Genomic DNA, 23,142 nt, shown 5'->3' with positions numbered 1-23,142 from the left:
ACACCAGCCATGAAGCCAGACCTAGTTTGACCAAGTAAGGGAAAGAAATGGAAGACGTGAGGATACAGACACAGTGACATTTCCCACAAACGCGCCTCCTCTTCACAGAGGACTTTTATTTGACCTCCTTTGTTTCCTTTGACCTAAGTTTGGGCCCATGTGGCCCTGGGATCCTAATTAGGGCTCTCCCCTGGTCGGGTGTTCTCTCTACAAGTGGTTTTTTTCCTGAGCTGCCCGAGAAAGCAAAGGAGACTGAGACCCATGGCTTCCCACTGAACTCAGGACAGTGAGTTGGGCTCAGAGCTGGCCCGGCAGTGGCCAGTTGGATGGGATGCCCACCCCGGCCCCCCGTGCGCCCCCAGGTGCTTCTCAGATACCTGTGACTGGCCCGTAGGGGTGCAGCCACGTGTGATGCTGGCTCCTTCACTTGAGCTCCCTGGTGTCTTCATGCCTGGGCTCTGTAGGCCTGGTGCAGATGGCAGGGCGGACTTGACCCCGGAGACCCCAGCTGGGCCCTGTCTGCCTTTTAAGTCACACGCAGGCATGGGGGTGCCTCACTGTCCCGGCTCCCGAGGTCGCTACTGTGACTGCAGGGACATTCTCGAGTGGGGTCTTGTAGCTACCGGAGCCAGGGTGGGACATGGAAGCATCTGTGGGGCTCGGGCAGCTCACGCTGTGGGTTCGTGTCTCCTCAGCTCACACTGCACAGTTTGACCTGCTACGAGGAGCTGGTGACTTTTCTTCAAGGAAGCATCCATCAGGTATGGACAATGGTTTATATGGGGGTTGTGTGTTGTTAAGCCATCTGCTTTCTTTGGTGGGGACCCTGCTGGATACAGGACCTTGCTTGGTGTTCTGGCTGGCTGGCTGGGTCCTCCAGCACCCTGTCTGCTGGAGGGGATCTGTGTACCCACTCCTTGCTGTGAGATGGGGTGGCACATGTCCAGGGCCTGAACAGCTCAGAGTGCCATGGGGATTCAGAGAAGGGCTGTAGCCTGGCTGGCTTTGTGGAGGAGGGAGTGAAGGCTCCATGGTAAAGGATATGATCTCTGGAGCCTTCAGCCTGGGTTTGAATCTAGGTTTCACCCCTTACATAGTAGCTCTGTAACCTTGGGCAACTTCTTTAGCCCTCCTATGCCTCAGTTGCCTCATCTGTAAAATGGGGCTGATAACAAGAGTACTTAGAACTGGCGCGCTGGGCTTGATGTTGTCATTGACTTTAGCTTTTGTTGTTGACGTTATGATCACCATTAGCGTGATCATTTAAGGCCCCCTTGAGATTGGTTAGCTGGACATGTGGAAATGAGGGGGACGCCTTACAGGGGCAGGGTGCAGCACAAGCCAAGGCCAACAGATGACCTCTGAGATCCCCAACCGCAGGGTCTCATTTTCTGATGTCTGTGTGTCAGGATGGAAGGAAAGAAAGAGCGCCAAGCCCTTCTGTCCCAGTGTGCAAGCAAATACCTCCTCTGTGCCTTTCCTTCAGCCTTCTGAGCTGTGGGACCAGCTCTTTGAGGCTCTGGAGAAGGCGACTGAGGATTTGCTGGTGAGCCCGGAGGGTGGGAGAACTTGTCAGATATGGGACCAGGCTGGACACTCCTGCTGTCAGAATACTCTCCTCTTGTTCCCCGAAGGCACTGAGGGTCTGGGCGTAGCCTAGGAAGAGTGCCAGCCCTGACCTCACAGATGCTTCTTGGGTAGGAAAATGGGGCCTGCTCGGAGACCCTTGGGAGGCAGGGGTGCAGTCAGTAAGGCACTGATTCACCCCACATTTTCTGCCCCAGAGCTGTTGCCTAGGGATGATTCAGCCCAGGGAGCCTGGCCCATGTTCTCAGCTTAGGATGCTGCCTTTCTGCACTGACTGTTCCGTCTGGCCTTTCTGGGAGGTGCGAGGGAGGGGCTCTGACGTGGGAGGGGTCCTGGCCTCAGCCAGCCCTCCCTTGCTCCCTGTCCCTGGCTCCCTCTGGTTCTTTAAGGGGTAACCCAGTGGGCTGTGTGCTGATGCAGCCTGCTCACCGGCTGGCCCAGAGCAGAAGGGGCCTGGGGCCCTCCTCTGGCTTAATCCTCGGCCACATGTGGCCTCAGGAACATCACTGGGCCTCAGTTGCCTCGCCTAGAAAACAGAAGATGGAGCAGTCAGCAGATACTTTCAGCTCTTTATTGTCCAACAGAGGTTTTTAAAGAAGAAACTTAAATGCATGGAAAAGAATGTCTTCTAAATTAAGCAGCATGCGCCATCTAAATAAGCAGAAAGGATCCTACTCTTAACTGCACTCAGAGCGTTGTGAGAATGCAGCAATGCATCCAAGAGCGGAGCAGAGCCTTATCACCTCGGTGTGTGTGTTTGGATTGGGGGGGGGCAGGCCCCCGGGCACCTGTGTTAACACCCAGGAGAGGGAAATGCCCTGGGAGGCTTCTAGGGGACAAAGGAGAGTCCTGGGGCAATTGCTTGCAGGCTCCAAGGGACTGTCCCCACCCACGGATGGCTCCGGCTGGGGTGATGCTTCTGCACCCAGGCTTTCTACATCCTCATCTGTGAAATGGGTCTCCCTTTTCCCTCAATCCCTACCCTAGGGTTTTGGTGAAGCCCAAGCAAGACAGCGACTATGGAAACCATTCAGAGTTTGGGGCGGTGCCAGGGGAGGGGCCGCCTTCTTCCTGTCGTACCTCTGGACCCAGAGCGACTCCCCCTCCTCACTTGGCTCTAGTCCCTCTGTGCCTGTGGTCAGTCTTTGGCCCTCCTCACCCGGGAAGGTGGTGTTTCCCCCACCGTTTAATTATGTTTTTGCTGGAAGCCGTTGAGCTGCCTCAGCACTACCCTCACCAAATTCATTTTTCATGGCCTGGGCCTAAGAGGGGTTCCTTGTGCCAGGCCTGGAAATGAGCACTCTGCCCCAAATAAATAGCCTCCTTGCTGTGTTTTCATTACTGCTCACCCTCCGGGCGGGATGTCTGGCCGCCCCCTGCGAGCCGGCGAGGCCCCCGCCCTGGCCTCCGATTGGGGTTCCAGGGTGGGCTTCAGTCTCTCCAGGGCCTGAGCAGTGCTGGAGAATGGCCCCTTCTTCCCAAGCCATACCAGACATTTTTTCTGGACCCTCACGGCGGTTTCCGGCCCCAACTGCCTGTCTGGGGAGCTCTCCTTACAATGCAGGCACCTTGCCCCGTGGCCTCCCATGTCTTGGCAGCTTGAGTTTGATGAGATAATTTTACTGAGTGTTTTTTGTAAAACAAAATGGAATATTGGTGCCATTCAGTCGTGTTCGGCAGGGGCCAGCAGCCCCAGGCAGCGTCCTTTCTCCCCGTTCTGTCGTCGCACTAAGCAGCCCACATGGAGGGGCTCGCGCACGGCTCCTGGGCAGCTGTCCTTGAGGGAGTCCCGAGGACCGTGGACTACGCTGGCCTGTGTAGTACCAGTAGTCCTCCATGTTTACACAGATGCAGGACGTGCAGCGGGCTCCCGTGTCCCCTGCTTTGTGGGGGCGGAGGGGAACGGACCAAGAAAGTGTCATGGCTCCCCCAAGACAACGTGCGAGTCCATGGCAGCGGTTGGGTGGCTTTTCAGAAGGAGAGCCTTTCAGATGGAGAGCTCTGTCACTCCCCAAGGCAACACGAAAGTCCGCAGGAGAGCTGTGGCAAGGATACTGGTCCTCCCAGGCCCATGTCCCCCTGTGCAAGGATATCAGTAGGACTCTTTGCAGTGACCAGAGCACTTCCACAGACTTGGTCTCACAGACTGTGCACCAGAACCCAAGGAAAGATGCAAGGATGGGATTATCATCCTCGTTTTGCAAATGGGGAAACTGAGGGCAACAGAAGCGAGTGACTGGCCTGAGATCAGAGAATTATGATGAGGTTGATTTAAGATAGTTGTTGATTCATTTATTTCACTTCCAATCCCCCCAAAAGATTCTGTTATTGATAACTTTATAAAAATAAGAAATTAATTATATAAAAATGATGTCTTCAGGGCTCTTCTGTGCTCTAACCATAGTAAACCTGCCCTCTCTTGCCTCTGGGCCTTTGCACGTGCTTTTCATCTTGCCTGGAACAGCGTTTCCTTCTCTTCTGATTCTTTCTTGTCCTTTGGATTTAGATATCACTTCCTCCAGAAAGCCTTCCTTTACATTCCTTCCTTCCCTGAACCCTGAGTCTGCTTGAAGGCCCTCTCTGCGTGTTTCCAGAACACCTTGCCTTTCTTGTCAGAGCAGAGCCCCTCCCCCACTCTTTTCTAGGTGCTTCTTCTTTCTTCCCTGAGTTACTTCCCATGAAGGCAGATCCATGTCCACCTTGTTCACAAGCATAGCCTCAGTAGGGAGCATCCTCTTGGCACGAAAGTTCACACAGAAAAATTTTTTTAATGACTAATCGAATTACTGTATGAAACTAGAGACTATGTTTTGAAGGAAAGAAAAGATAATTTTATCAGAAGCTTGAGCCGAAATAATTACCACAGTTGAGGACCATATTTGGCTCGGAGCTTCCTGGCAACCCAGGCAAAATGGAAATATGATAAATTATATCATTCTTATGGTTTCAGGAAAACAAGCTTCTTTAGGTCTGGTTTCAAGTGCACAAAGAAACTGACCACACTTAAGGAACACTGACTCTAGTCTGGCAGCATCTGCCATCACAGCTCACAGATGGGGACAGGTGTCATCCCCAAAGTGGGATAAGTAAGGCCTTCACGTGGAACCGCAGCTGGGGGCTGGCGTCTGTCTAGGGAGCCCGAGTGACCCAGCCCATCCCGTGAATAGAATACTCACAGGCCGTGTTCTACGGGCTTCACAGGGGTGATCTCACTGACTCTCCACAACAGCCTGATGAGGGTCGGTCCTACTATCATCAGCCTTGTTTTACAGATGAGAAGACGGGGACAGCAAAGTTAGGGAAGGTCGCTGTGCTCACTTAGCTTAGGAGTGGCACAGCCAGGATTGAAACCCAGGCAGCCGGGCTTCGGGCGGTGGGCTCTAACCCAGAGTTGGGACTAGGGGGAGATGAATAAGGTGCCCATCTTGGGGGCAGAATTCAAGGAGGTACCAAAATCCTCAGTAATCAGCAAAAATAATATTTTTAAAATATCAAAATTAATAAAAAAAAATCCACAATGAACAAAATACCAACAATTTTTGAAAGACGGGATCTGTCCTTGCACTTGCACGGTTCACCTCACTCTCCCCGCCGACCCTGACTCTGTCCCCCACCTGCTCTCTGCTGCTCTTAAGACAGTGCAGGTCTTTGGAGTAAGGGATTCGGAATCCGATTCGGAATCACAGCGGTGTGACCTTGGGCCAGGTGCTTGGCATCTGGGCCCATTTCCTTCTGTGGCAGAGGGCAGGATTAACAGTACTGTCACACAGGCCGGTGGCAGTTTTCAGTGTGATGAGGCACATAAGACGCCTGCACGGTGAGGGAGGCTGCCCTGCTGCTGTATGGAAGCTTCCAGGACTCGGACGTCATGGGTGTGCTCCTTAGTGGGCAGTGTGTCCGCTCTTGTTGTCACCCAGGCTGGTGTGCTTCCCAGCACTTAGGGGCCCTGTCGTGGAGCCCCCTGGCAACCTCTGGGACCGGGCTGGCGGCAGCTGGCTCAGGGTCAGGCTACTCCCTGGGTGTGCCCCGACCCCCACCACTCCCCAAGGAGGTGAGAGGAAAGGGAGTGCAGACCTGGTGGGTGCTCATTGCTTTCTCTTCTTCCCAGTTCGAAGCGGGTCCCTACGGATGCATCCTGCTCACGCTGTCTGCCATCCTGTCCAGGTCCACAGAGCTGTGAGTCTCTTCCTCCCTCAACTCCTGGGCTGGGCTTGTCTGTCTGGTTCACTGCTGCCCCCGACCCGAGCCCAGGGCCCCGCTTGGTGCATAGTGGGCGTGTAGTGAGCGTGGTTGAGAGGGTGAAGGAAGTAGTGGAGTGGGGGATGGTCAGTGGTGGGGGGAGAGCAGTTACGTGTGTGTTCAGAGCTACCTTGTCAATCTCCCCATGTACGCTGGGGCTGACTGGAGAGACACCCTTGCCCACAGAGCTTACGGTCCCCCTGGGGCCCTGGTGGAACGGCAGTGTGTGCATACTTAAGCACACGTGTGGACGCCCTTGGGACATGTGTGGGGATGGGCAGTTGAGGCAGAGGCCTGGGAGATGACTGAGGGCCCCCACAAGCTCAGGAAGGGGGGGCTTCACTGTAGGCCAGGGCAGTTGGAAAGCTGCAAGGTTTGTGTCCAGGGCCAGCCCTGAGGACACTGGTGGGCGGGTGCCCAGGGGCCTTGGAAGCAAGAGGACTTCAATTCCATGCAGCCTTATCAAATGCAGCCTCCCGAGCTGCCTGAGAGCCGCACTTTCTCCATCACGCTCATCCTCCCTCCACGAGCTTTCTAGGCCTCTTATCCATATTTGTCACCTGGGCATTATGTCACCAGGGAGGGTAGCAGATTAACAGTACGTTAACAGTTTCGTAAAGTACAATTGATTACTGCTTCCTTTTCCAAGTAGAGAGCAGACTCCAGAGGGCATGGGGGACCTGGGGAATGAATTTTCACTTTAGGGGATGCTTGCTGGCAGGGGCTGATTTGGGAACAACCCCAAGCAGGTGGGCCCTGAGGAGTGGGGAGGCAGAAAGAATAGCTATGTGGTGCCCAGGCTGGGGAGGCCCTGGCAGAAGGAGACACTTGCTCCCCGTGGCTGGGCCTGGCCAGGGCCTGTCCCATTCCCTGCGGGCTCTGGCTTGGGTGGGAGGAGGGCGCGGGGGCTCTGTGGCCTCGTGCCGCCAGCCTGCTTGCTGCTTGCTGCTGCTGACCTTATTAAATGTGGTGCATGCATAGATCTTCTAATGGCATTTTTCTTCTAATCCTGCCATGATTAGAAGGATTGATATGATTCATTCCTGGCCGGAGCTCACGTGCATGGAGACCATAAGCCGCACCGCCTTCTCCCCAGGCCTGGGTTTGCTAATCCCTGGCTGCCCAGGTTGGGTGAGGGTGTCTGGGTGTGTGGGTGAGACCCTGGAGCTCACGGAGGGGAAGCTAGGCTGTCAGAAGGGCCAGGCTTGGTGACATCTGGCTGTGTGATCTCTTGGGCCTCAGTTTCCCCATCTGTACAGAGGACCACTGGCTCTGGAGGTCTAGGACTCTGATCAGAGTGTCTCTGCTCTGGTGGTCACCGGGGCAGCTCCTGCAGGACCTGCTCACCGGCCTGGGAGCTGTTTACATGTGCACCCCTGTAGGGAGCAGCTCTGGTGGCCCTCTCCATCTGCAGGGGCCTTCAGAGCCCCATGTCCAGGCTACTCTTCTCGTTGTCCCGAGCTGGAGGACTTGGGCTGCTTCTGCCCCTTCCCTGCCCCATCCAACCAAGCCAGGCAGGGGTCAGTCCCTGCCCAGGCTGTGGCACCTGCGGGGCATCTGGAGGTAGGGGGGAAGGCTGCCCTGCTGGACCTGCACAGCCTCATGCTAATAGGCCACAGTCCTCCCCTCACCACACACACGCAGACATGCAGACACACATACACACAGATTCACAGACACAGACAGACACACAGATACGCAGGTACTACGTACACAGATATGCAGATACACATACCCGCACACACTGACATAGACCCAGGCATATGCATCCACACACACAGAGACACAGAGATACACACAGACACGCAGACACACACATGCACACGAAGACAGACACACACACACACACAGATGTACAGACAGACAGACAGACACACACGCAGACACAGGCACACAGACCCACAAGATCTGGCTGGAGTCACCTCCTTCCCCTTGTTCTCAAGACAGAGGAGTGAAATTGTATAAAGATGATCTCCCTCCCACTTAGGGCTCCTGAGGACATTCCTGGGTCCCGGAGGCTGATGGTGTCGGAGCCCCCAGGGGCAACTTTGGCCGGCCTGTCCCCTGCCTTCCAGGATGCTTTAGCACTGGACCCAGCAGAACACTGGTTGGGCTTGTCTTACTCCTGGGCCTCCCCTTTCCTTCTAAGAAGGCAACATAGAGGACCCTCTTATCAGCAGTAGGAACGAGAGTAAGCAACACCTAGTAACCTTCCTGTGTACCCGATCCTATGCTGCAACATTTTACACCGGAAACTTGCTTCATCCCCTTACAGCCCTGTTAGGTGGCACTGTGATTCCTATCAGCCTCCCCGTCTTTCAGATGAAGAAACAAGCCTGGCCCCAGGCTCACACAGCTCAGCCCAGACAGCAGGGCCCCAGACCAGGCTCTTTGGGTTTGCCGCTTGGTTTCAGGCCTGAGTCTCTACTCTTTTGAGTCTGAGTTTCTCACTCTGGGAAAGGGGGATGATAATTCCTGCTTTACAAGATCAAATGAAGATTTATAGGTCGAGTGCTTGGCTCGGCTCCTGGTAGGTAGCAAGCCTTAGGTGATGGCCACTGCTCGTCTGACCCTGTCACAGCTGTGCTCAGAGGCGTCTTGTGTCCCATCCTGTCGTGTCTTGCCGTCAGTCTTGGCTTGGTGCCTGGTGGTGGAGACATGACCACGGGGATGTCCTGCAAGTGGAGATGGGTCCACAGGTGGTGGTGCTCACCCCGGCAGGCACGTCCTCAGTGGCCCGGGGGGCTCCCTGGATGCTCTGTGCTGTTGCTCGGGGGGCAAGAGAAGGGGAGGTGGGAGCCTGCCCTGGGAGTACGCCACCCAAAGCTGTGCTTGAGAAAGACCCTTACCTCTGTCTTATTTGTTCAAGTTCAAAACCACTTCTAGACAGACTGAGGGCTTCGGGTGGGGAATGGGGCAGGCTTTGGGCACAGGCCTGCTGGTGACATGGAGTGGAGCCGGTCACTCCTGCCTGTGGTCTGGGGGGACTCCCTGGAAGGGGTGGCGGCGTGAGGGGAGAGACAGACCAATGGTGAGCAGGAGAGTGGCCTGTCGAAATGGTGCCTGGATCCTGTGAGAGACTCACGCTGACATTATTTACAATAACACCTTAGCCTTCCTGGCATTTCCAGGGCTCCTCTGAAGGAGCTGTTCTCTGGCCTTAGAAGGGGAGCTCCCAGAATGGCCCACGCCTCCTCCGTGCCCTTCGCACACTCCAGAGATGCTTCCCAGAGCCTCTGGTCTCCGTTCTCAGGACAGATGCCAGACCTGGCCGCAGACTTGCTGTGATTTCCTTGGCAGTGACGACAGTCCTGGGATGGTGAAAACCCACTTCACCCTGGCCTGCAGCAGGGGCCGGCAGCTTGCAAAGGGCACATGGGGCAGATGCCATCCAGCACAGGCTCCATTTGTCAGGCTGAGCTGATAGGCTCGTCTAGGGCAGCCCAGTGGGTGACAATTCACACGAAAGCATCCCACTCATTGGCTGAGCTGTAGCTTCAGGATGCCTGGGTCCCCATCTCTGCTCTGCTGCCAACATGCTTATAGCTGACCCAGCCTGCACCTTCTGCCCTTTACCTCTAACAGGGGGGAGGCAAACCAGTGCTTCTTAAACTCTTCCTGTAGCGAACCTGAAATCTGACCTTTTTCCAAACAAACTATAAAAAGCAGATGCAGCAGGATTAGAGTCGGGGGAGGGGGGAGGCAGAGACCCCTGCATGCCCCTCCCCATCTCCCAGCCTGGCCCCAGGAGACCCCTGTTTGGAGAAGCCCCAGCTCTGCATACACAGCTTACCATCTGTAGGACCAGACGATCCCCGAGGGCCTTCCTGCTCTGGAGTTCAGATTCAGCCTCACCAAACCCTTTGATGCCGTGTCAGGGTGATCTGTTACTACTTTGGGCAGTTGAAAACATGTCCTGGTGGCCCGGAGAGAGCCGTTTCTCAGATCATGTGCTGTGCAGTGGCCAGGGAGAAGCTGAGTAGGGGGCTGGGAGTCCCCCGGCTCTTCACAAGTATAGCATGTCCGTGTGCACTCGTGTTGGTGTGTGCGTGGGTGAGGGATCCGTGAAGTGGCAGGGCTGGGTGTGAGATTATGTGGCTGTTGGTGGGGATGTTGGAGATTATGTGAAGGTGACTTGGTTGTGTGAGTGTATGTGTGTCTGAGGGCATGGCCATCCCTCCCTCCAAGTGAGGGCTCTCAGACGCCTGCCTGAGGCCCAGGGGCAGGCCTTGTGCCCAAGTCAGTGCCTCTTGTCCATCGGCTGTTCCCAGCTCTGGGGGGAGCCAGGGTGAGGGAGCCAAGGGCAGACGCGAACGCAGCCCGGCACAGCCTGGCCACTTCACCCTCAGAGGCCAGAAGAACAGTAGCAAAGCTGGCCTTTTGAGTTTTGTTTACCGGGGCTGACTGCAAAGCCTTGGGAAGGTTTTATTTTTTTCCACTTGATTTCCAGCCACCTATTTTCCTTCCTAAGATCTTGAGTTGCCTACAGTAAATCTCATACAGGCTTTCATGCTTACCTAGCCCCACCGCTTTCCAAACCACATGGCCTAGAACTTTCCCCAGCATGCTCTCACAAGTCCCAAAGACGCTTGGGGCCCTGGGGTCGAGGGCCAGCTCAGAGCCAGACCTGCACAGTGCAGCGCAAGGGTGCCCCGGCCCCCAGGGAGCCAGCGGTGAGCCAGGGCCTGGCACGAGGGAGGGCTCCGGAGATGCCCACTGGGTGACTGAGAACTGGCTGGTGAGGGGAACAGCCTATGAAGAGACCCTTTTCATGCCTCACACCCGTGGCACTCATTGCAGTGGCAATGTGGGCCGGCCAAAGGCAATCTTGAAAGTCCAAAACAGGCAGTAGTTTGCCATCTGCTGAAGTAATTTTTGAACAGTGCAAGCCAGGCCCTGAGCGTGAGGGGCAGCACTCCCACCATGGTGGCTTTGTGGCTCTCTGTAACTTTCTCCAGGAGAGGAAAAACAACAGCATGGTTTATTTCTTTGTGGAAATAGCCCTGAAAGAAAGCCAACCATGAGTGTTGGTGATACAAAGGCAAGTGACAGAAACTTGATTCTTAGCCAGCGTAAGCAGAAAATAGCACTATTAATTGATTCATATCAAAAGCCCAGGGCTTTAGGAGTGGCTGGATCCAGGAACCAGACAGCGTCTTTGGAACATGGTGTCCCTCCTTCTGACCCGTCACGCTTCTTTCCTCTGTCTCAGCTGTGTTCTCAGGAGGGCCCTGCTGCATGGTGGGCTCCGGTGAGCCTGGCGGAGAGGAAGCCCCCTTTTTATTTTTTAAGGTTTCTTTTCTTTATTTCAGAAAGAGACAGAGGCACGAGTGGGGGGAGGAGCAAAGGGAGAGGGAGAAGCCGGCTCCCCGCTGAGCAAGGAGCCCGACATGGGGCTCCATCCCAGGACCCCGGGATCACGACGTGAGCCAGAGGCAGACACTTAACCCACTGAGCCACCCAGGGGCCCTGAGGAAGCCCTTTCTCCAGTGCCCCTCAGCCTGCTGGCAGCCATGACCCCATTCCTGACACCTCATGGTGGCCAGGCCTGGGCTGCACCCATCATGGGGCGTGTGAACACAGAAGGCCCAGAAAGCAGGCAGAACCTACAGAGGGGGTACCACACTGACTGGGAAAGGGGTGGGCTATCTAGTCAGGAACTGGGAGCTTGGGATTTATCAAGGAACAGGAGAGCAGATGTGAGATTGGGGGTGGGTCAGATCTGGGCCTTAACTGAGGCCCCCACAGGCTCCCCTCAGAAACAAAGAAAAGCAACGACAACGCTTCCAGATCCAGCAGAGCTCACTGAGGCAGACCACCTCAGTAGTGGGCTGTGCCAGTGGTTTATGGCATAAGGATTTGAGCAGGGGGCTGTTCTTGTTGAGAATCCCAGGTTCTTGGTGGTCCCAGATGTGCTGTTGGGACGGGAGGGGGTAGATGGATACCCCTCAGCTTTCTCCCCCACCCTCCTGCTGCACCTGCCTGGACTCCTCCAGCCCAGAATAATGCGACACACACAGAACCACCCGGGCCAGGCCTGGGGCCATTATCCCATTTTACAGATGTGGGGACCAAGGCTCTAAGAAATTAGGGCAGGTTACTGGCAAGTTGACGCCATCCCTGTGTGTCCTGGCCTCCAGTCTAAGACCCCGTGTCCTCATCCCCTTCCTGGGCTGGGGGAGGAGTGACAGGCACTGCCCTGCTGTGTCTGCCAACTTAGGAGGAGAAGTGGGAAACAAGACCCTTAAGTAGGCCTGTACCAAACCAGGTGCTTGTCTACCAGCTTCCTTCTCCATTTCATGTCAGCTGGCATCGCTTGGGGCAAAGCAAGCCCAGCCCCAGGCTGCTGAGGTGGCAAGTCAGGGCTGGTGAGTGTCAGCGGGGTGTGGCTGAGGGCAGTAGGTCTGCCCGTGAACACGGACCCTCCCGTGGCAGAGGGGGGCAACTCAGCCCAACCCACACTGGGGTTAGTGGCAGAGCTAGGAGTCTCCTGACTCTCGGTGCATCTAGCATTCCCACACCACTTACCCATGTTCCTCGAAGGGCTTGGGCGTCCAGAGAAAGAGGATGGGCCTTGGGAAGAGGGAGAGGCAATTAACTTTTTGGAAGAATCTTCTGTTCCAGGCCAACCTCGTTTGCTTGGGTGGGAAGCTTCCTTCTGCCTGCCTCCACACCCCTCCGGGGATTCAGCTTCCGGAGGCCGTTCCATCCGGGCCTTCCTTGTAGCTTCTCCTGGGTTGGGTGTGGGCCAGGCTCACGTAATTTAGGGCCCGTGTGCTGTGCACCTGCAGAGCTAGAGCCCGATTCTGGGTGCCAGGGGGCCAGATGGACATGACATACCCCTGGCCGTCAAAGTCCTTGCTGCCCGGAGGGACAAGGCAGGCACAGGAAAAGCATGGGCAGTTGCTCTGAGGAAGGGGCCAGCTGAGGAGAGATGGGGCACATCTGTCCCGGGGCGAGGGAGGTGTCTTCACAGAAGAGGCGACATTTAGCAGGGGTGACATTTAGCAGGGCTCTGAGGGATATGTAGGAAGGGTTTTGGCAGGCCGCAAGAATAAAGCAGGCAAAAGCCAGCGGGGTGGGGGTTTGCAGGGAATAGTTGCACAAGGTCTGGTTGGGAAGGAAGGTGTCGGCACGTGGGGAGAGGTCTAGCGGGTGGTGAGGCAGAAGGCAGCTTGGGAAGGGCTTGGGCACTTCTGTGTTCCCTTCCTTCCTCCAGGCCAGCTCCTTTCTCTCCATCCGTGAACCTTGCCCTCCCTCCTGGGGTCCTCCCCACCTCGCCCCTTCCTGTCCCGGCCCCTGCCTGGAGATTCACAGCCAGCCCCTCCAACCTATGGAGCTCTGTGCTATTTGTGAGGCCCTGTAAAGGCCGGGGCCCTTATGGCAACAGCTCTTTGAGGTGCACATTGTTATCCCCATCAAGGGATGACACCTGGAAGGCTCAGAGATGGAAAGCAATTTGCGGAAGGTCACACAGGGCAGGTGGCAGCGGGGGCCTGCCATGCAGGTGTCCTGACTCATCGCCCACTCCCTGCAGGCCTTCCTGGGAAAACAGTCCATATCCGCTCTACCCAAGTCCTTTTTAGATATTCATAGTTACATTTTGACTGCTCGCAGGCCTCCATTTATTCTGGGTTCTTGGCCGCGACATGAGCCGTTGAGGTTGCGGGATTCATGACCTCTTGGTCATTGTGTTTTTAGTTGTTATTATTGTTGTTATCGTAGGAAAAAGGAAGTGACATTTACCAAATGCCAGATGCTTAATATAGCTCACCTTGCTCTCCCAGCAATCTATAGTAGAGGGAGGCATCGTCCCACCCCTACTGCAGGGGGGAGGCAGCCTCAGAGAGGGGAGCAGCCAGTAAGTGGCAGTGACTGGATTCAAATCCAGGGGCGCCTGCCTTTGGAGCCCAGGTTCTCCTTGTTGTTCCACAGCTGCTCTTCTCACTATTGCTTGGTCCTCAAAAGTCAGTAGAATTCCCAAGGGAGGGGGCAGCAGGGAGGCCTGGCCAGAGCTGGGTGTGGTGGTGCTCCTGGGGCCTGGTGCCTTGGGGTCAGGTGGAGGGGAGGTGGCTGGCCCGATCCTCCTGGGTTAATTACAAACTATTTTAGGCATGATGTTTTAAACATCAGAGTCCTGACCCAGGCACACTTGTTCACATCCCAGAAGGTCCCCAGAGACCCCTGGCTCCAGTCCTCTGGTTTTCTGAGTGAAGACACAGGCTGAGAGAGAGGCAGGGACTTGCCTGAGGTTACTCAGCCAGTCTGAGGCCGAGCTAGCCACTGACCCCACCTCGCGGACGTTGATTTTAGGTGAGTGGCTTTGACGGTAGACTGGAACCATGTCTCGGGGCCACTTAGACCTACTTTCTTCTTATCCAGAAACTTCCATACCAGATGCTCAGATTCACATGTCTGGATGCACGTTGGGGAGGCTTTAGGGTGAAGGGACAAGCTGTGCCCTGGCCAGGGAGGGTGGGACCCGGCGTGGGGCCTCAAGGCTCCAGGGCCTGTGTGGGGCTGGCCAGCCAGGCTGAGCATCACATGTTTCAGGCCGCAGTGGACACTGTGTGATGTTGGCGCCAGGGACACAGTCCTGGCCTGCTGACCGTATGATCACAAGACCACACGTCCCTTCTCCTTTCTGGGCCTCAGTAGAACCTTGGTGAAATGGAGATGGCAGTTCTTGCTCTTCTGGTCTCACAAGGTTTTAGAGAGGATGGTGGATTTGAAAGTGAGCTTCGAGGTTCTGCAGAATCAGGGCTCAAGCCCTGTAAGCTGCTCAGTGGCGGAACGTCTGCCCCTTGGAGACACGTGACAAGGAGCGACTGGAGGGAGGCAAAGGCGCTCTATCCCAGCTTCAGGTGCTCAGTCTGGCCTGGCACCTGTCCCTAGCCCCAGGCCACTTGTGTTCTTTCGCTATGCATCCGTTTTCCCACCTGCAAACTGCTGAGCCCTGAGGTCTCTGCCAGCCCCCGCGTCCTCTTCGTTCCATTTCTTGGTACAGTGCGGGGTCTCTGGGAACTCTCGATGGGGGCACAGCCGGGAGAAGCAGGCCTTGCTGGCATCCTGGGCAGAGCTCTCTGTCCTTCTTCCTCTGGATACTTCTGCGGTGAGCTGTCACTCTGACTGTGGGTCCAGGTTCTGGCCCTTGGCTCCCAGAATGCTGAGGAGGTCGGTGGCAAGGCAGCCAGGGCCAAGCCACTCCTCATAAGTTTCCTTGCCCTGGGCAAGTCTATGCAGGCTCCTCCCACCCTGTGCTTCCCGGAATCCCAAATCCAGGCAAGCTCCTGCTCCCCAAAGGGGGTCCCCAGTGCACAATAGCCTCAGGGTGCAGGTTTCATCAGGACGAGGCTCCTCCTGGCTTCTGTCACCTAGCTTGGTCGCTGGCCCCAGGCTGTGCAGAATTTTTTTAGGGCCCAGCATTGTCCGGTCCCCAGGTGGACTGGGGAAGGGACAGCCTGCCCGTTGGACTGAATGGTGTTGGTCCCACGGAAGGGCTCCTCGCAGCTTTTGGCTTAGAAGCCCAGCAAGTGTGGGAACCTCAGAGCCCAAGCAACCCCTCCTCAGATTCAGCCCCTGCTCCCAGGACGCTGCATGACCTTGGAGACCTGGGGGTTCCCCAGAGGGGCTACAGGGGCTGGAAGAGGGAGAAAGATGGGACACCTTTGGCCAGAGCAGTTCTGCTTTTATGTCTTATCTATTTGGCTTTTGCCTAGAAGATGACATTTGAAGAAAGAGCTCTGAGCCTAAACAGACGTTGGAGGTCGCTTGGTCTGTGTTTGCTAGGGTTGCCGTCACAAAGCACCACAGCCTGGCTGGCTTAACCAGCAGAAACTCCCAGTTCTGGGGGCTGGAAGTCCAAGATCAAGGTGTCAGCAGGGTTGGTTTCCCTCCTGGGCCTGTGGGTGGCAGCCTGCTTCTGTGTCCTCACATGGTCTTTCCTCTGCGAGCTCGCATCCCCCGCATCCTCTTCCTGCAGGGACCCAGTCAGATTGGATTCGGGCCCACCGAATGGGCTCGGGGAACTTAAATCACTCCTTGAAAGGCCCTGTCTCCGAACACAGCCACGTTCTGAGGTACTGGGGTCAGGGCTTCAACATATGAATTTGGAGGGACACAGGTCAGCCCATAACACCATGCATCTTGTGCAAGGCCCTCATGTCACAAAAGGGGAGACTGAGGCCCGGAGAGGAGAGGTTAACTGCCACACGGCAGGCTGGGGCTGGAACTCCAACCTAGTGACAGCCCTACCCTTTTTCCTTTGCTCAAGGACTCCTCACACTCCGCTCTCCAGGGAATTCCCCTAAAGGGAGGTCTGGACATCTAGATTTGCCAAAGTTGTAAATCTCTTAAGCCGTGTAAGCTGCTCCCTGGTGTCTCGCGAATGCCCTAATGTGAAACGCAGACGTTCCTCCCTTTCAAGCTCCGCGCTCACTCCTGAATTTCCCATCGTGTTTGCACCTAAGGATGCAATTACCATTTCCTCCCATTGTCCTTTCTGCTTGTCCCTCTGCTGTCAGCTGACGCAGGCTCTCAAACCCGCTGGGTGAGCACGAGGCTGTGAGATTATGAAGATCAGACCGCTTCTGAAAGCTTTGGGCTGGCTCGGGACCAGCGATGCTTATCAGTCCACCCAGGGCTCCTTTGAGGTTATTTTCTTCTCTTCAGAAGATGCCCGTTTATGCAGCAGAGAGCGTTTCCATCAATTCTTCTGCCTGAGCTAGCATCAGTCGAGTGCTGCCTTCGGCCATTTGGCGCCCCAGCCGGGTCCTTCCCAGGCTTGCTGGGCTGTCTCTGGTGGGTGAGCCTCCTGGGGCCTTCCCAGGACCCCCAGGCCTCCGTGCTTCTCCGCCGGGCCCCTGCAGTGCCAACGTGGCCCATCTTCCCGTGTGGACCACAGACCGTCCCCATTTGGCCACGGTTATTAAAAACCACAAGAAAGCATTTCTCCGGCATCGGTCACGGAGCTTGAGTGTCTAAACTCGTTTGGGAAGGATACGGGGACCAGGGATTTTTAGGTTTGTGGACTTCTGGCAGATCTTAGATTTAAATCCTAAAATTGAGACCAGGTTTCTCGTCTCATCCACTAAAAGGGAAAACAAACATTGTGATTGCTGAGCCCTTTCTTCTGGGCTGTCTGTCTGTGGCCTCTCTGGGGTAGGGCCGGAGGAGGCAGGCCGGGCCCCATGCCCCAGGGCATGTGCCACAGCCTCCCATCACCCCCAGCGATGCCCTTATGAGTCTTTTCATGTCTATAAAATATAGTAATCCTTACCTCGCCGGGTGCGGGGCTGCGTTCCAGGGATGCCGGCTCCTTTCCTGTTCACTCGTCCACCGTTCATGTCGACAAGAACACTTGGTCTCCCGAAGCATTTGCGTGGGGGAAGGGAAAAGGAATTGTGTCCTGGTGGTGGGCTTTCTTAGATGGTCGGAGAGTGTTGAGATTCATGGGGGGCTGGGGTTGCCTCCTGGTGCTGATCTCCCCTATGACAGAGCCACCCTGACAGTGACTCCTGGTCCCCAGCTCTGTACAGCCCTAAGAAATCGGTTTCTTCTGGTTTGAGGGATGTGTTTCGGCCAAGGGGCTTTTCACCTCATGCCTTTTAGGGGACCCCCTTCTGAGGGTAGAGCTGCTGTGACCTGGGGTCGGGAGAGCACAGGTCTCCAAGACGGGCCGCAGAGTCCCCCACCGGCTCCATAGCCCAGAAGCCCCATGCCCTGGGCAAGTCGGGCTGCTCTGAGCAGTGGTTTTCTCTTGGCATTTGGGGAACCATGCGTGTACAGGGCCTGGTACATGGTCTGTGCCCATTGAACAGACTCACAGGCTGAGGCCCGGAGACGGAAGGGGATGTCCCCGTGCCCATGTTGGTAAGCGGCAGTCGGAGTGAGGATTCGGGGTGCTGGATTGCAAATGAAGGGGCCTCTCCGCTGTATCACGCTTCCGCCATCCTTCTGCGTGTCGGTAGTGGCCCAGGTGAAGCCAGAGGGGAGGCCACTGCCCAGAGCAGAGTGAGTGTTAGCTGCGGAGCCCTGGGTTGCCCCCGCATCCAGAATTCTGGGCCTCAGCCTGGAGCCTGAGAGGAGCCCCTGGTCACCCCGAGAGGTTTGCCCGGGAGGCCTGAGTCAGGCAGAGACATGCTAATTCTACTCCTTCTGTGTCTTCTAGTGTCCGCCAGGACTTCGATGTCCCCACCAGCCACCTGATTGGAGCGCATGGATACTGCACCCAGGTCAGGGGGTGCCGTGGGGTGCCGGGCAGCAGAGTGCTTTTTTCCCTTCCCCCCCCCTTCTTTCCTTGCCCCTGCCAGCCCTCTCCCAGCAGCTTTCATGTGCCAACCTCTGTCATGGAGACCTAGAAAGGCCACTCAGTTCAGTTTCCGCTTCTGGAGAGCTTGCCGTGCCCGATCTGTGTGCTTGGCACTGCAAGGACAGAGCCAGGGGCCGCACAGCCCAGAGCCCCCAGTCTGAGCCCCGGGGACGGACTGGGGGCTCTGGGCCAGCTGGGGTGGTGAGGGCCACGGCACAGGCACCATCTTGGCAGTTGACCCTCCCCAAGCTGGGCTGATCTTCCCCTCCCCAAGCCTCAGTTCCCTCGTTTGTAGAAGGAGGAGTTTGGACTAGACCAGTGCTTCTTAAACTTTGATGTGCCCATGAATCCCCCGGGAGTCCTGTTGAAGAGCAGGCTCAGATCCGGTGGGTCTGGCCTGGGGCCTGAAGTTCTGAATTGCTCACAGGCTTCCCGGAGAAGGTGATGTTGCTGGTCCACGGACCACACTTTGAGTAGCAAGGGGCTACATGACCACTGAGCTTTGCCACTGTGTGATTTTGAGTCTTGGTGCAGGGAGCAGCCTATTTCTCCTTTCTCCCCCATTTCAAGAGGGCTTCCTGTGCTGAGGAGGGTTTGAGACAGATGGGGAACAGGAGCCTTTTTCTCCCCTTTGAAAACCAGATGGGAAAACTCGAACCCATCTGAAAAAGGCCTCGCCTTTCTTAGCAGCCGCTGCCCCTGAGGTGCAGTATCTCAGAGCAGACATTTCCTCCAGATTCTTTCTCATTTCCTCTGCAAAGACACAATGGGGCCCCTTTGCTATCTCCCTCCAGTGGGGCTCCCTCTGTGGCCATCAGAGGGAGCCTCTTTTACTATGACCAGGGCAGGGGTCTTGGTGTTGACGGAGGGATTTATTCACCGGGGCCTGGCTTTTATAATTCAGGGGAAAACACTTCTGTGAACTCTCCCCTCCAAAGTTTATGCTGGGAAAGGCCTCTCCTGGCCATTCCCACGTACCGTGGGGCCATCGCTGCCTGCTGGCCTGCCATGCGCGCCAGCCTCGATGGGGTGGGTCAGGCAGAGGGTGCTGCCTGCCCAAGCGCTAAGGCTGGGCTTACTCGGAGCCTTCCTCGGTGGTACTGCAGGCACTTAGCGGCCGGGGTTCCCCTGGGATCTTGGGTAGCCAGGTGGTGCCATGCGGGTAACAGGTGAGAGGAGAGGGAAGGACACCAGGCAGGATGCTAGAAAATGTGGGTGGAAATCCAGCTCTGTCATGAACTAGCTGTGGGGCTTGGGGAAATCCTCTCCAGTCTGGGAGCCCCAGGGTCCCCACTCCTCACAAGGAGTTGGACCCCTAGATGCCCTGCTGAAGGAAGGGCCCTCCCTTCCTGCCACCTCAATGCAGGAGGCACTGGCTGAAGGAGACGGCCAGAGGGTCACTGATCTCCAGGTTCTGGGGTCAGCAGGCTTGTCGGCCTGTCGACTGTGCAGCACAAGTCACACGGCCCCTGGATGCGTGATGCCGCCGGGCCGAGGAGGGCGGGGACAGATCTAGACCCCAGACTGGGGCTTCCTCACCTCGGCCTGTCTGCCTCTGCAGGCCTCCACTCTCCCTCCCTGCTCCCAGACCCCACCATCCTCCCGTGAAATCCAAGTAAGACCTAGAGTTGCTTTCTTGGTGTTCGCACCATTGTCCGCTTCCTGGCGTTGATAATGGGCGCTGGTTGTGTTAAGATGTTATCGTTGGGGGAAGCTGGGCGAAGGGTGCACAGGAACTCTCTGTACTATTTTTACAAATTCTTCTGAGTCTAAAATTATTTCAAAATGAAAAAGCTTATGAAAAAAAAATGTCATCCTTCAAGACCCACCCAAATGTGGCTTCTCCACAAAGTGGCTCTGACTCAGCCATGTGGTCCCGTGCCCTGCCTGGCCCCGGAGGGTTCCGTGCGCACATGTTTATAGTCCCAGTCACATCCTACATTGAGCTTCAGCCGCGCAGGGACAGACCTGATCCCCGCCCTAGGCCCGGACGCCCAAGGTCAGGAGCCATCTTTCCCCCACTCCCCTGCCACCACCCAGGGCTCAGGACGGGGGCCCGTGGAATCAAGGTCACAATGAGTTCCTAGAGTCGCTGGGCTAGGAGCGGCTGACGGCTTCCCCTGAGGGCTGGTGGGAACTCCAAGTCCCAGCCCCCTGTGATTTGGGGCTCTCTCCCTCCTTGCTTTCCTTCCTTTTCCGCCCTTTTTTTTCTTGTTCCCCGATCTCCCCTGGACAAGCCTTTCCCCTTTCTTTCATCTACAGGAACTTGTCAATCTGCTCCTGACCGGGAAAGCCGTGTCCAATGTTTTCAATGACGTGGTAGAGCTGGATTCTGGGAACGGGAACATCATGCTGCTCAAAGGCATAGCTGCGCGCAGTGATGTTGGGTTCCTATCTCTCTTTGAGCACTACAATGTGTGCCAGGTACTGGGGTGCAGGGCTCCGGAGACAGAGGGGCCCGGCTCCCTGGGACTGGAGAGAGGGAAGGCGGGGAAAGGGAAGGTCAACTCCAGTTCCCAGAGCCAGTCCCGGTTTGGTCCAGTCTCAATCCCAGAGGGTTTGGGAAGAAGTATAGCTTCACTGCCATCGAGTACTGTGTGGAATTCACTCCCAAAGCCAGCCGATACCATGTTTTGGGAAAGGTTGTTTCAAAGGGACTCCTAGGGATCTATAGTGTGACTGTGGGTCAGAGCAGATGCAGTTGGGGTGTGTGTGTGTGTGGGGGGGGATGGGGTCTTCTCCAGGGACAGGGAGAACCACGTCAGTTTCCTAGGTCTGCCACAGTGAAACACCACAAACTGGGTGCTTAAAACAACAGAAGTTGTCCTAGAGCAGAAGGTCTCATAGCAGAAGTCCAAAATCAAGAGGCCAGCAGGTCTGTGTCCCACTGACACCCATCGGGAGAATCCACCCTCATCTCTTCTAGCTGTTGGTGTTTTCTGGCAATCTTTGGCATTCTTTGGCTTGTGGATTCATCACTCCGATCTCTCCCTCTGTCGTCACGTGGCCATCTTTCTGCCGTGTGTCTCCTTTTCTTATAAGGACGTCAGTCATGTTGGGCTAAGGGCCCACTCTACTCCACTAACCTCATCTTAACTAGTTACATCTACAACAACCCTAATTCCAAATAAGGTCACATTCTGGGGGCTAGGATCTCCACGTATCTTTTTGGGGGGGCACAGTTCAACCCTAACAGGCCACTCGCTCTGTTTGCCAGTGCACTGCTCCCTTTCCTTCCTCTCTCCCTGCAGCCAGGGTCTTGGAAAGGGCTGGGCCCCTGGCGAAGCTGGGCAGGGTGAGGTGACTACATGTCTCTGCATAGTGGGCAGTTGGCACCGGGCCCCGTGTTTCTGCCCTAGCCTGCTGCTCGACCTTCTCTGAGCCTCGGTTTTCGCATCTTCAGAGAAGACATTGTTGTCTGGCTGGTTTCATGGTGCCCTTTCAGCATGATCACAAGTTCAGGCTATTGTCCCTTTGCTAATGGGCCATGTGGTGCGTCTGCATCTCCAGGTCCTGCCCCCATGGACAGGAAGCCGACCCGTGGGCTCCACAGACTCGGGGAGAAAAGAATGATACGACTCCCGCCCTGATTTGCCGGTGTCAGGAGGGAGCCCAGGAATGTGGTCACGTGGGCCAGGAGAAGCACCAGGGCCCCTGAGCATCCGACCCTGGGTGGGCTCTGGAAGCATTCAGCCCAAAATTCCATGGGCTGAGAGAGGGTAACCTTGGTCAGGCTCATGGAATCCCTAGGCTTACCATGAGCCCTGGTTTCATTCTTGTATTGAGGGTGTTGGTCTAAAAGTAAACTATTTTCCTTTGGTCTGTGGGGTAGTTGATGGGAACATCAGTCGGGGGTCATCCTTCCCTTGGAATAAAATGCTGATTGAAGAAATTCAGGACCTACAAGGATCCAAATTCTTAAATCCACACAGACCACCCCCGCCCCACTGTTATATGCTTGGCTGAAGACTGAGGCTTGTATCTCTCTGCAACAAGAGGGTGTTTGCTCCTCTGCCTTGGGGCTGTAAGCTCTCTAAGGAAGGACCCTCAGGCCCTCTCTCCTCCCTAGAGCTAACTGAGGACTGGGCCTCTGAAGGAGAAGGCAGATATCTGGCAATATCGACAAAGCCTATCCTCTCCCTTACCACCACCTGCCATCCCCTCTGTCACTGAATTCCTCTGGTCCTACATGTTTGGCCGTGTTGGGGGTGGAAAGAATCTGGGGAGGCTTAGCATCCACACTCAAAGCTGGTCCCCCTCCACTGGACAGCACCAGTGTGGCCATGGGGAAGATCTGACATTTAGGACAGCTTGGAGCATGGTGTCCATGGTGGGGCTGTTCTTACAAGGCTTAGGTTTTCTCTTGCAGAGGGCAGAAGTGGGCCTGCCTGTCATTCAGCCTGTCCGGGGCTTCTCACGGCAGCCTCTGGCTGGGAGCCTGGTTCTGGGGCCCTCACTGAGTGTGTGGGGGCTGGGGGTAAGGGAGGTCCTGCCTATCAGTGAGCTTATTAGATGACCCACACTCCGGATGTGCCTGTGGGGAAGCAGAGGAAGCTCTGGACCAAGAAATGCACCCCCTGCTGAGCTAGCCAGCCCCCTGCCCCAGCCCGGCTGTGTGTTCTGGACCTTCGTTCGCTCCCCATGACCCCCCTGGGCTGGTCTTGCCCATCGGACTTGCACCTCACTCTCACCACCCAGAGCTCACAACTGAGGACTACAGTTGGAAGGCCAGCCCCTCCTGGCTCCTGGTGATTGTGGTGGGGGGACCGGCAGTCCAGGGAAGGGACAGCATGGGACCAGGAGTTTAACTTCAGTGCTTCTCCCATGCCCTGCAGGGTACATACCTTGCTGCCTTCATGAAGAGACCTGAGCAAAGACTAAGCTTGGCAGGAAGGGCTCTGCCAGCTACATCCTCCTCCCATTTTCCCCAGCTGGGCAACTAGCACCATCCACCCACTTTTTCAAACCCAGGAGCATGCCTGATCCATCAGGAGGTCATGTGGCTC

General features: G+C 56.1%; 1 protein-coding gene across 2 annotated transcripts in view; it reads left to right on the top strand.

Moving 5' to 3' along the window:
- MINDY4 (MINDY lysine 48 deubiquitinase 4) overlaps positions 1–23,142 on the top strand; it is a 102,199-nt gene that overhangs the window by 65,175 nt on the left and 13,882 nt on the right. For both annotated transcript variants that reach the window (XR_014139225.1, XM_081800320.1), the window contains exons 12-15: positions 696–761; positions 5,696–5,763; positions 17,996–18,059; positions 20,399–20,560. Coding sequence is in view for 1 of the 2 variants with exons in the window: in XM_081800320.1 (XP_081656446.1) it covers positions 696–761; positions 5,696–5,763; positions 17,996–18,059; positions 20,399–20,560 (360 nt within the window). In the remaining variant the exon portion in view is untranslated. The remainder of the gene's footprint in view (positions 1–695; positions 762–5,695; positions 5,764–17,995; positions 18,060–20,398; positions 20,561–23,142) is intronic.

This window comes from Leptonychotes weddellii, chromosome 12 (assembly GCF_054177405.1).
Source record: "Leptonychotes weddellii isolate Sample4059 chromosome 12, ASM5417740v2, whole genome shotgun sequence".
NCBI lineage: Eukaryota > Metazoa > Chordata > Mammalia > Carnivora > Phocidae > Leptonychotes > Leptonychotes weddellii.
This window is presented reverse-complemented; position numbering and strand designations above follow the sequence as displayed.